Raw genomic sequence first — 13,426 nt, 5'->3', positions numbered from 1 at the left:
TGAAACCCAGGATCAAGTCCAGGCAGTCAGTTCCAGGATCCTTGCTTTAAACCACTGTCTCTCATGATACTCACAGCAGCAGGAGCAGCAGCATAAACCTGTCTCTTCGCCAGGACTTCTTTCTACATGTGGGCTCTGCTGCTGCTAAGTTGCTTCAGTCATGTCCGACTCTGTACGACCCCATAGACGGCAGCCCACCAGGCTCCCCCGTCCCTGGGATTCTCCAGGCAAGAACACTGGAGTGGGTTGCCATTTCCTTCTCCAATGCATGAAAGTGAAAAGTGAAAGGGAAGTCGCTCAGTCGTGTCCGACGCTCAGCGACCTCATGGACTGCAGCCTTCCAGGCTCCTCCATCCATGGGATTTTCCAGGCAAGAGTACTGGAGTGGGGTGCCATTGCCTTCTCCACATGTGGGCTCTAACAGCATCTAATTTCTTCAGCAGACCAGTCCCTCTGGAATACCAATTTCATCATGTGTTGGGAACTGGAAAGGTGTGTGCATTCTCTACACATGTGGCTATCAGGTGATGTATATGAGAGGGAAAGATGATGGGTGTTCCCTATTGGGGCAAAGAAAGATTTACAAGGCCATAAAATTAAAAATTCTAGCTTCATCAAAAATCTCTCACAGAATCTAGTCTCAACTCAGCAGCCAAACATTAACAACTATATAGCGTAGCCCCAGACTGCTTATTTAATCTTATCTCCAGTCAACAAAAGCCCTCCAGAGTATATTAACAGGTCTCTTCATTGTTCCTAGAGTAAATAACAATTGTTATTATTATTTATAGTAGTTATATTACAATAAATAATATAAATTATTTTTGTTCCTAGACCTTAGTCATACAGCTTCCCTCTACCTCAAAAACCTAAGCATACTTCTCCACAAAAGTGAAAGTTGCTCAGTTCTGTCCAACTCTTTGCAACCCCATGGACTGTAGTCTGCCAGGCTCCTGCGTCCATGAAATGGGTGGGTAGTCATTCCCTTCTCCAGGGGATCTTCCCAACCCAGGTCTCCCTCATTGCAGGCGGATTACTGTCTGAGCCACCAGGGAAAGCCTCTCTTCCATAAATCCTCTCCAAAACATCCAGACTAAACTAATCTCTCCTCTAAATTGTGATCAAATAACTGGGCCTGTAATGATATATTCATCACCCAGCAAATGCCAACTACAACCCCAACCAGGCCATGACCAGCTGGAAGGCAAGCACCGAGTTCCTCATTTCTCATCTTCTCTGAGGACTTCTACAAACACATGCACTTTTTGGCAAGTGGAACAGTAAATGAGTTACAGACGGTGTAGCTGAAATAACCTGTAAATACTCTAATTTAACCAACCCTTTGTCCCTAACCAGGAAATACCTCAGAGTAACAGGAGCAGTATCAATAATTGCATAGCAGTGGTATCACTGACCTTTCCAAATCATTACCTTCTTTACTCCTCAAAACTGTCTAGAGAAGTACAGGCTATTATATCTTTAAGTCAGCTGAGGTTTAAAGAAGTCGAGTGTTTTCACTCAGGATCAAACAACTACTAAAGAGCAAAGTTGGAAACAGAGACCAGACGGTAGTCCAGGGCTCCTTCTCAATGTTCGAATTTACCTTTTATCTCCTCTCCCTCCTTATCACCTAAAGGAAGAGTGAAGTAACTTAGAAGGAGAAAGGAATCGGGGTGAGAATCCTTGGTAACCTCAGAAATGGTAAATTAATGACTTGAAATGAACACTTGTCTGAAATGGCTTTTTTTTTTCTTCGATTCACCAACGGTAATGATGACTTACAAGGCTGAATTTAAACCTCAAGATCTTGCTGTACTGTGAAAAAAAATTTCCATCCAGACTTAAAACCAAGGCCTTTCCGGCCTCCAGAGTTGGGCAACACCTCCCCCACCCTACTCCCACCTCACTTACAAAAGCTTAGCTTATGGCAGTTTCTTAGCAAGAATAATTAAGGAAGGAAGCAACCTTCTGAGGAAGAACATTTCCCCATCAAAGCCAACTGGCAGTCCTTGCTAAACGTTATAAACCGTTAGTTTCCCCCTACATTTTAGTTTCCATGTTATTTGTCAAATATTCCAATTTAACACCGAGTCACAAAGAACCTCAGTTCAGGGCAGTCTCAGCTCATGAATGGCCACATTGTTGGGTACTCTCCCTTCATGTTGTAAGTCAGAACTGGAAAGACATGGAGATGGACCCAAACCTGGGCTAACTGCACTGGCAGAGCCAAGAAAAATCAGGAATGCACCAAAGGCGCCGGCCTCCGCTTCCTCTGCAGATCTTCAGGCCACTGGAAGGGATGCGGGCAGCTTCCCCTCGCCGGAGGTTTCAGCAGCCGCCAGCTCACTCCCGAAAGATAGTCCTCGAGGTCTCATCCGAGCCGTGGAGCTGGAGAAGCGGGCGTTCTTCCCACGGGCCGTGGTTCCGACTGCCTGCAGAGCCCAGCCCGAGACCCCCGCCCCAGCGACGCCACGCCACGCCACCAGGCACCACCCACCGCCCCTGCTGGAAGGCGCCGCGGCCTCGGGTACCCTCCCCGATTCTCCAAGCAGGATGCAGAAGGAGCGGACAGTGGCTCCAAATGGATCTGCAGCCGGAGCCTCTCAGAACCTCCTCCGCACATCTGCTTCGACTCACCCAGTTCTGCGCGTTATTGCTCAGTTTGACTTTCTTGCACAGGCTACCGGGGACCTCCATGGCTACACAGCGCGCGCGGATACCGGGATTCTCAGCGCTGGGAGCGAAGCCAGAGGAGCTGAGGCCGGCGGGGGCGGGGCGGGAAGGCGGGGCCTCCTCGCGACGGAGCTGACACGCGCTGTCGTACGCACGCGCTCGTGCTCGTGGCTCTGACTACGCGCCGCGTCGGCCGCGCCTCCGAAATGGGTCCGGGGCAGAGGTGTGTGGGGTGGAACGACCAGAGGCAGGAGTTGGGGGCGGGCTTCAGGGCGCGCACCGACGCGAGCGCGCAGGACGCTCCTCCCCCTTGATTCTGAGAAGGGGCGGAGCCTGAGAAGGTAGTCGTGGAACTTCCCCGGTCCTTCCCCGGCTCGCACCTTGCGCTGCGCATGCGTGGAGGCTGGAACCCGGTCCCAAGCCTCCACCTAGAGACAAGGTACCAGACTCCCAGCTCTTGGAGGGTTTGGCTCCCTGTTGCTGTTTACTGGAAAGAAGAAGACGTTGACGTGGTCTCCCGCCCCTGTCTTTTCCTCCATAAGCCCGGTCACCAGTTTCCTATCTTCCAAATCTGTGTTCATCTCGGCTTGGGCACATATAAAAAGGAATTTTCCAGCATCTCAAAGAGAAGATTGAACAGCTTATTGTCCACACATTCCGCTTCGTTTTCAAATTCTGCCCAACAATTAAAAAAAAAAAAGTCAATACACCATCAGTAGTTAACATCTCTTCTGGTTTCTGACAGGTGCCTCCGTCCCCACTAGAAGACATCTCTTGAAGAGATTTCTGTCAGGTACTTCTCACCGGCTAAGTCAAAAAGGGGCATGTATTTTATTAGCTTCTCATGAAATCCTTAGAGGAATGAAATCCAGGCTGAGGAAGAGCCCTTGGTTACCACTAAGTAGAATGCCCATCTGTAGAGGACATTTTCAAACTCACATGAGAATTCCGTGGCTACTTCACCTGAGGATGGGCTGGGGGTGGAGGGAGCTTCCTCTGGGAGTTATCTTCCTTTCCACCTCTGTGGACAGAGGAGCCTGGCGGGCTACAGTCCCTGGGGACGCAAGAGTCGGACTCGACTTAGCGAATAAACCACCACTCTCAGGGCTTTTCCGTAGCTGTTTGCCGCGCTTCCCCATAACCCAGTGCCCTCCCCCACAAGCGCACACCAATCCCTAAGACCTGACGTTACTGCCTCTTTGTTGGAGGACAAAAGGAGATGAAAAATGCCCACCAAAGTGAGCAGGTATCTTGCAACTGAAAAAAATGAGACAGGCAGCTCCATGTAGTCAGCGAAAGTGGAAGTCGCTAAGTCCTGTCCGACTCTTTGCAACCCCATGAACTGTAGCCCACCAGGCTCTTCTGTCCATGAAATTCTCCAGGCCAAGAATACTGGAGTGGGTTGCCATTCCCTTCTCCAGGGGATCTTCCAGACCCAGGGATGGAACTGGTTTCCAGCTCTGCAGGCAGATTCTTTACAGTCTGAGTCACCAGGGAAGTCCATGTAATCAACGGAATTGTTTATTATTCAGTAACTTACAGGATGGGATCAGAAGGACTATGATCCAGAGGCATTTGCAGTTGCACTGCATACGCTGCTGAGGGCCCATTGGGGCAGTTTTATAGTTAGCCAAGGGAATGGGAGTAGTGCTTAGAAACAGGAAGTGCATTCCTAAGTCAAGATTTATATACGGCTAACTAGTCTCCTGGGCTCTGGGAAAATGTCAGCGAAGGTCTTCATCATTGTTCAGGGACTAAGACAGCATAGAGGCCACTGGGTCCTGAAGTGAAAGTGTTAGTCGCTCAGTTGTGTCCAACTCTTTGGAACCCCATGGACTGCAGCCCACCAGGCTCCTCTGTCCATGGGATCTCCAAGCAAGAATACTGGAGTTGGTTGCCATTCCCTTCTCTAGGGGATCTTCCTGACCCAGGATCTTCAAACCCGGGTCTTCTGCATTGCAGGCTGTCTCTTTACTATTGGAGCCACCAGGGAAGCCACTGGATCCTAATGATTATTAAATAGTATCCATTAACTACAAAGCTCTTGATGACAGTAAAATGATTTACTGCAGAGTACAGTCCTGGGTAGGGTCAGTGGAAGGATAGGAACTTGTACATGCCCAAGTTGGCATCAGTTAAGCTGACAGTCATACATTCTTAATAGTTAGCAAACCAGTCCCCTGTTTATTTACCCTACTGCTACTGTCCTGTGTTAGGCCTTCCCCATATGCAGGAAGAATCACAACTAATCTCTGTAGATAAGCATCTTGTGCTTCTACTGCCCATGCACACCGTTCTTGTCATTGCTATCAGAGTAGTGTCTCTAAAAATTTGATCCTCAAATTGTCGATGGTTCCTTATAGCTTTTTCCTTGGAGATTCTTCATTTACAGTCTGTACATAGAACTTAATTTCAATGAATTTCTGAACTCTGCCAATAACAGAATGAGTTTGGAAGAGGATCCCAAGCTTCAGATGAAAACACAACACCATATCTGGAATCAGCCATTTCTCTAAGGAGACCCAGGATTCCTGGTTTTCAGAAGCAAATGTTTTTTAGATATCACAATCTAGGCTTCCAGGAGTGTTTAATGCTTTTGAGTTAGTCAATATTTATGGACTTTTTCAGGTAAAATGTATCATAAGTTTACATTGATACTATCAATTCAAATTTATTATTTCAGACATCATGCAAATGAACCTGAAACAACTTGTCAAATCCAAAACAAGGAATTGTCAAAAAAAAAAAAAAAAAAACCAGTATGATTATGTAAAAAAGACTCAGAAGCCAAACAAAAGAAGCTTTCCTCTGTCAAAATTACCCAATTAGGGACTTCCCTGGTGGTCCAGTGGTGAACAATCTGCCTCCAGTGCAAGGACACAGGTTCGATCCCTGGTCCAGGAAGATTGCATATGCCTCAGGGCAACTAAGCCCATGCACCACATCTACTGAAGCCCAGACACCTAGAGCCCATGTTCCACAACAAAAGAAGCCACCACAGCAAGAAGCCTTCGCACTACACCTGGAGCGTAGCCACCACTCGATGCAACTAAAGAAAGCCTTGCATAACAACAAAGACCCAACACAGCCAAAAATAAATAATTAAAAATAAAATCACACAATCAGAGGACTGAAGGGGGTAAAATCTATAATGTATTGAAACAAATCAAATACGTTCAAATCTAAATGTTCATAATGATAACAATCTAAAAAGAACTCATTGTAATCCTTGGAAGATGCTAATAAACCTACTCATTATTTTGAAAACTGACAAAAGGAAAATATTAAGCATTTGCTAATTGTACCATGCACTAACTGTAAGTCAGGTAATGAAAAAGCTGATGAGAGCAATTTTTTGTTTGTAGACATACAGCTAATAAATTCAGAAAGAAATATAAGTTTGTAATATCATTGTATACCATTAAATGAAATAATAAAGACAATGATCATCAATGGCTGCTAAACATTAGAACTTTTTTGCTTCCTGAAAGTATTAATACCCCCAAGAAAGTCAAATCTGATTCTAATAAAGTCTTCAGGTTACATCAATTTATAGTTAATGCAGAGTAAAGAGGAAAATGTAAAATCAGCATAAATACAATCAGTCGAGTCCAAACTGTGGAAAACTCTACATCATAAATGACCCGACTCTTCAGTAAGTCAATGGTTGGAAAAAATAAATAAGGAAGAACTAAACATTAAAACATAACATGAAAAATAAGCAATTGAAATACATAAACTTACTTGAATACTGCTTCAAACAAAATCTTTTTTAACACAGGAAATTTAAAGAGTCCCTAGACTCTTGATATTAAAGACTTAACTTTTTCTGTTGTGATAAAAGTGTTGTTATCATTAAAGGAGTAATTTTAGAGATACATATTGAAAGATTTACCAATGAAATGGCAATGCCAAAAGTATTCAGGAAACAAAATTGGGCTCCTGGATATTAAAAACAAGATAGCAGGAGTGGAAGAAAGGTGTCGATATCTTTCAGATGCAGAGCAAAAAAAACCCCAAAAAAACCCCAAAAGATGAGAAATATTGAAAGAACAGTCTAGAAAATTTAAGATTCAAATATTAGGAGTTGCAGAAACAGAAAGTTCACCAGAGGAAATAACCAAGAAAATTATTCAACAAAATTTCCTGTCACTGAAGGATTTCAGAGCTTCCCAGAATGTCCAACTAAACGGATAAACATCAAGCACACAAAGCACAGCACTGTGAAATTTCCAAACACTGTTCCCCAGTGCTCTGAAGTTGTTTGGAAATCCTACAAGCTTCCAAGGAGAAGGAGAGTTCACAAACAAAGAATGAGGAGTAAAAATGGACTGAAGCTGGCTCTCCCCACAATGAATGGCTGAGAGAAATACGGCTGGGGTGCTCCTCAGCCCTACAGAGCTGGCAGGGGTGCCTCTCCCACCCCACCTCTGCTGTCTCCCTCATACACTTAGCAGTTGATAAAAAGCAGACTCCACAGTCTTTTAATGCAGAATTTTTTTTCTCAAGAGGAAAAAAATAGAAACTGAAGCTGTCAAGAAAAACACCAAGAGCTAGAAAACAAATGCTCTAAAACAGAAAGTATTTCCATGAAGAAAAAAAAGAAGAAAAGAAAAAATGTTTCCAACGTAGAATTTGGAATTATCGTACACCCTCTCTTAAAGAAACCTGGGGGATATGCTTCACTTAAATAGAACGAGGAAAAACATAGCATTCAGAGAATAGGAGCTCCCACACAGGAAACAGCTGGAGGGAATTCTAATGAAGGGAGATCCCGGGATGACCGCTATGGGGTCTAGAGGATAATCATCCAGAAGCTTCTTCATGAAGTTAAAAAATCCTTGGAGAGCTCGGTTTAGGAAGATGAAATTGATAGCGCATCCGATGGGAGTGACATACTGAAAATAATTTAGACAGCTGACATAGTTTGGGATTGCTAAACTGCTGCTAAGTCACTTCAGTCGTGTCCGACTCTGTGCGACCCCATAGATGGCAGCCCACCAGGCTCCCCTGTCCCTGGGATTCTCCAGGCAAGAACACTGGAGTGTGTTGCCATTTCCTTCTCCAGTGCATGAAAGTGAAAAGTGAAAGTGAAGTCGCTCAGTCGTGTCCGACTCTTAGCGACCCCATGGACTACAGCCCACCAGGCTCCTCGGTCCATGGGATTTTCCAGGCAAGAGTACTGGAGTGGCGTGCCATTGCCTTCTCCGAGTTTGGGATTAAATTAGTGATAACTCCTTAGAAAACCAAGTCATCAGAAAAGATAAATTTATTGCATCCTTTCTGTACAAACTGTATTTCAGGGTAATAAAATAATTGATAAGGAAGGGAAAGTTCGTATGGATAGAATTTCGGCTAATAAATGCAGAAGGAATACTGGCATTTTTAAAAAAATCACCATTTTAAACATCTTACCAGGTAAATGATATGACCAGGCAGTAACCATTAGTAACTGATATAAGTGTTAGGTGAAAGATAATGTGATGGCTAATTTTGTGTCAACTTGGCTGGGCCGAGGGGTGCCCATATGCTTGGTTAAACATTATTCTGGGTGTGTCTGTGTTTCTGAGTGATATTAACATTTGAATCAGTAAGACAGTAAACTAGGTTGCCGTCCCTAATGTGGGTGATCCTCATCCAGTCAGCTGAAGGCCTGAATAGAACAAAATGATGTTTCTTCTACAACTAAAAGGGAACTCCTCCTGACTTTCTTCCTTGAGTTGAGACGCTGGCCTTTTTCCTGTCTTCAGAACTGAATTGAAACATTGGCTCTTGGGTCTCGAGCTTGCTATTTTTCATGCTGGAATATACACCATCTCCTCCTCCTCAGACATTTGGACTTGGTCTGGAACTGCACCATCTGCTGTCCTGGGGCTCCAGCTTACTGACCTCAGATCTTAGGACTTCTAACCATCCATGATCAGGTGAGCCAGTTCCTTATGATAAATATCTATCTGTCTATCCTACTGGTTCTGTTTCTCTGGAGAACGCTGACTAATACAGGTAGGCAAGGGAACTTTATAATGGAGACATGAGCCTGACACCACCTGTAGCCTCCTATCAGTCTTAGCATCTCTAAAATTGAGACAGCAGATATCAGGCACCCTAAAAAGTGATGTAACAGGAAATACCCAGCACTATTGTTTTAGTTTGGATTTTTAAAGAAGCAGGCATGGAAAGACAGATTCAAGTGCAAGTCATTTATTTGGGAAGTTATCCCAGGCAACACCATTGGTGGAGTGATACAGAAACAAGAAGGTAGTCAATAAAGAGTGTGCTATCAAGCATTCATTGTGGGAGACTGGAGCTTATTTTCAGCAGGGAACTCGGAACTTGAACTTCAGAGTTCTGAACTTTGAACTTGTCCTTCAGAGTACATCACCTGAGGGAGAGAGCTAGGGCATTTATACAACTCCCTTCAGTCATTACTTAAGGACTGCTCCCAGGGAGTAGTCATTCTGGTACTTTTGGATTGCAGTACACCTCAAGAGAGAGGACACTAGTCCCAAAGAAAACTCTTACGGAAAGAGATGGCAGTGTGTTCACAGGTGGAAGTCAAAATAGCCTGCTCCACAGTAGTAAGGGCTGAGTGGATGTAGATGGGCACCAGAAGTGTCTGCTAGAGCCACTTATGAAGTCTTCTTTTTTAAAAAGCATATTTCTATACTATCTCTTTTTTTATGTGAGAATTCTTCTTTTTAAGAAGACAAAAAAATTTTTTTTCAAAGAAAACCATATATATCCACTTAAAAAAAAGAATAGAGAACAAAAAAAAGAAAAAGAAACTGTCTCTAGAAGAAAAATATCATGCTGGAAAGGAAGACTAATAATAGTTTTACTACATGGGTCAGCTCTAAATCACACGTAGACATAATAATGTAAACTATAAACATAAATATTAACAAAATTGCGCTATGACTAGCTGAAGAGGTCGAGGGGATAAAATTTGTGTGTGTGTGTGTGTGTGTGTGTGTGTGAGTGAGTGATGGTGATAGAAGAGGAGAGATAAATCCTCATTTTCCATAGTGAGAGGATAATAGATATTGTGTAAAACATAAAGACCAAGAATAGCAATGTACCTATTGTTTCAAGGGAATTCCAAGGAAATTCACTAAAAGACTTGAGTAGTTGCCTCCAGGGAAGGAAACTGGGGGAGTAGGGGAAGATGACTAAGGATTTGCTCTCTGTTTTAAAATTCCTTAAACGATTATTTGACTCTATTAGGATATATCATTTTGACATATGCATGCAAGAAACGTTTTTTGGAAAGACTGAATTAGAAGTCAAATGAAGTGAGCATGTGAGAACAGCTCTTAAGATGTTTGACTTGAAAAAAGGAGCAGAGACATGGGATATAGTTGAAGGATAGTACAGAATCAAAATAAGATAATTTAAAAAGAAAGGAGAAACTAAATTGTATGCTGATGAGAATGATCCAACAGAGGGGGGGGGGGGCGGTAACTGATGGATGGAGGTCCTTGTGACTGAGAATCCAGAGCACAAATAAAGATGGACCTTTGATGGACAGTAAGTAATTTATGCAAAATAAGCTAAAAGGAGAAGAGGGGCAGAGATGCCAGTCCATTTGTATAGGTGGTGGGAAGATGAGGGAATTTCCACCGAAGGCTTTTATTTTCTCATTTAGTATGAAGCAAGACTATTAGTGAGAGAGGACCATACTTTAAGAACTATTGCTCTAAGTAATGGGTGGGCATTCCTGAGTATCCATAACTAAGTAATTAACTGAAGACATTAGATCTCTCGTGTAATTTAACTATATATTTCAAATGTCATCAAAACTGAAAAGAAAAAAATTAAATATTTTAAGCTAAACTGAGGAGGTATAAAAGTTAGGAAACCTGGAGCAAAGTGTATTTTAACCCTTTGGGTACACAGGTTCCCTCAGTGAAAGAGTAATAGGTAAGTAAGCTTGGTAATATTGTTAAGTCATTTACCCTGGTGATATCAGAGCATCAGTCTTAGGAGTTCTGGGAGAATTGATGCCACACAAGCCAGAGATAAATGACCATTAGAGTCTCAGTCACCCTCCACATTCCATTGTTAAATCCTTACCAGCTGAGGAACTGGTGTAGTGGTTGAGAAGCAGCCAGGAATGTTTGGTTTCCATCTGGAGGGAATCACCAGAGATTCAGGAAAGTTCCTTTAGAGTCTCTGGGACTTGTGAGAAGATTTCTAATTCATTTGTAGAGTGAACAAAATACTGCTCTGTTTGCCTCTAGTCAAAGCAGTTCCATCTTCTCTATATTTTATTTGTGGAGAAAATACATGAAGATAAGTAAATGTCTTCTCCACCAGAGGGATTTTATTGAATAAAGAAACAAGCCTTAAAGAAACCTTGAATCATCACTTATCAATTTCATCTGAAGCATTTCCTTGTGGCTAACTTTTCTTTTTTCCTTAGGAAAAAGTCCCCAGATAATGGATTTCATAAGACCAGTTGCTAAAGATTATGTTTTAAAATTGTGGCTTATTCATAATTCAGAGGAGATCTTCGGAGTGAGTGGAAATAACTTGCTAGACATCTAGGTTTTCTACTAAATATATGACTTTGGGTAAATCATGCAAATTCTCGTGGGATGGGGGAGCAGCTGGATATATTTATCTCAAAAGATTCTTCTTCTAAAATTATACTAGGTTAATTTGTGTGTTATCTATACCTGTAAATAATAATTTAATCAAAACCACAAATTGTCTTTAAGTACCTTACGTTCTGTAAAGCACTGTGTTAATAATTTCTGTATGTTAAAGTAGCTAAATAGTGAGTAATAGAATACAGCACCAAACACAGCACAGATATTTTCCCTACATTCTTTCAACATAAATATTGAGATTCATTCATATTATTGGGTGTGTCAGTAGTTCATTCCATTTTATTGATGGTTGGTAGTACTTCATTGTATGTTGTTATGATTGGGTCAAATTGACATTTGTTAAGTGGAACATAGGGTACTGGATGAGTTGTGGCTCAAGTGCAAACAAGAGAAACTGAGATAGAGAAGTTTATTACTCACGGGTCCTGAACAAAGTACATGGCACACCTTGAGGGGCCACACTGGCAGGTCAAGGCAGGGTGCAGCACATGCCTTTCTTAGGGTTTGTGGGTGAGTGTTTTGGGGTCAAGGCTGTGTTGCTTAATTCAGTGAAATGAATGAGGTTTTGGAGAAGGCAATGGCACCCCAATCCAGTACTCTTGCCTGGAAAATCCCACGGACGGAGGAGCCTGGTGGGCTGCAGTCCATGGGGTTGCTAGGAGTCGGACATGACTGAGAGACTTCATTTTCACTTTTCACCTTCATGCATTGGAGAAGGAAATGGCAACCCACTCCAGTGTTCTTGCCTGGAGAATCCCAGGGACGGGGCAGCCTAGCGGGCTGCCATCTATGGGGTCGCACAGAGTCGGACACGACTGAATCGACTTAGCAGCAGCAGCAGCAGCAGCAGCAGCAGTGGGTATTTTGCGCAAAGTCAAGGTCTTCTTTGGCCAGAGGGGACATCATTTCTCCCGGTGGAGTTCCAGGCACTTTCCCTCTGCTCCTTTCGGAGGGTATTGTTCTCCATCCTACATTAGCTTCCTACTCGCCTGTGCTCAGGTGGACTTCCTGCCACCCGTGAAGCTTTTCACTATGGTAACTCTCTCCTCTCTTGCACTCCACTCCTTGGAGGTTGGATTCCCAGCGCCATTTCCTTAACTCAGGGGAATTCCTGGCCTCTGGGGCTCCCCCTTCCTGCACTGTAGCCTCAAAGCTCTCTCCTAGTTAAGCCAAGGCAATTATAGGCCTTACTTATTTCCTCATCTCTCAGGAATCACTGCCCTGAATTTCCTGGTATCTACTGTCTGAAAACCATTGTTTCATATATTATCTTGTTGGGTTTTTTAAAACCTGTTTCAGGTGGGATAGTACATCCAGTCTCTGACAATGTATCTGCCCAGAAGGAGGAGTTGCTTGTATGCGGTTACTTCTATAGTCACAACTTCTTTGCCTTTTTCCCTTTCACCGTTTAAATGTACATCCCTGGATGGTGTAATTTAATATTACCAATTTCAAAAGTATTATACATCTCTAAGACTATTTTAGTCTGTAAATTTACTTCTCCATCCTCGTCAATTCCTTACAGTGTCACTACAGGGAAGTGTGGTGCTGAACTAAGTAAATTTGGAAAAGAGTAGAATCTGTAAAACCAAAGGCCAAAGGAACTACACATAAGCACTGTACGCTAGTTGATAAAGCCATTCCGTACGAGTGTGTGATGAATAATTCTGATGTTACTGTACATGTACAGTGGAATTAAACAAGTAAATGGGTGGCGCAAAGTGGGAGTCAACTTTCATTACACATAGATCATCGTTGATAGATTCGTGTATGTGCATAAGTGATGTGTGCATAGATGGTTCTTTGCTTTGTCAACTGAGAAAGCTCTAAAGAAACAACACTCCACTCATCATAACAAGTATACCTAACGCCCAGATCTTGGTTTCTTATGCCACTTGCAATAATAGTAACCAGAGTTCCTTGGAATAATAGCTGACCTAAAGACTAGCAAAGAAATATACAAGATGAGCCTGGAGCATATCATGACAGAAAGTGAGGGAGTACAAAAAACAAAGCAAAACAAACACAGCAAAATACCACATTCATGTCATTCTGTCCAAGGAGCACAAGAGCCAAGTGAAAGAGTTCCCATGGCCGAAGATGGAACAATTTGAGCAGCAGAGCAAAGTAGTATTGGATTA

At 43.0% G+C, this 13,426-nt stretch overlaps 1 protein-coding gene across 2 annotated transcripts in view; it reads right to left on the bottom strand.

Annotated features, from left to right (window-relative positions):
* PAPSS1 (3'-phosphoadenosine 5'-phosphosulfate synthase 1) overlaps positions 1 to 2,897 on the bottom strand; it is a 113,318-nt gene extending 110,421 nt beyond the window's left edge. Inside the window, exon 1 of one of the 2 annotated variants that reach the window (XM_027543884.1) lies at positions 2,638 to 2,897. In XM_027543884.1, coding sequence (XP_027399685.1) covers positions 2,638 to 2,697 — 60 coding nt within the window. In that variant the 5' untranslated portion in view covers positions 2,698 to 2,897. Of the gene's footprint in view, positions 1 to 2,203; positions 2,552 to 2,637 lie in introns of those variants that run through there. The other variant, XM_027543885.1, reaches the window with a different exon arrangement.
* Between the last annotated feature and the right edge of the window lie 10,529 nt (positions 2,898 to 13,426).

The sequence above is a fragment of the Bos indicus x Bos taurus genome, chromosome 6 (genome assembly GCF_003369695.1).
Source record: "Bos indicus x Bos taurus breed Angus x Brahman F1 hybrid chromosome 6, Bos_hybrid_MaternalHap_v2.0, whole genome shotgun sequence".
NCBI classification, from domain to species: domain Eukaryota; kingdom Metazoa; phylum Chordata; class Mammalia; order Artiodactyla; family Bovidae; genus Bos; species Bos indicus x Bos taurus.
This window is presented reverse-complemented; position numbering and strand designations above follow the sequence as displayed.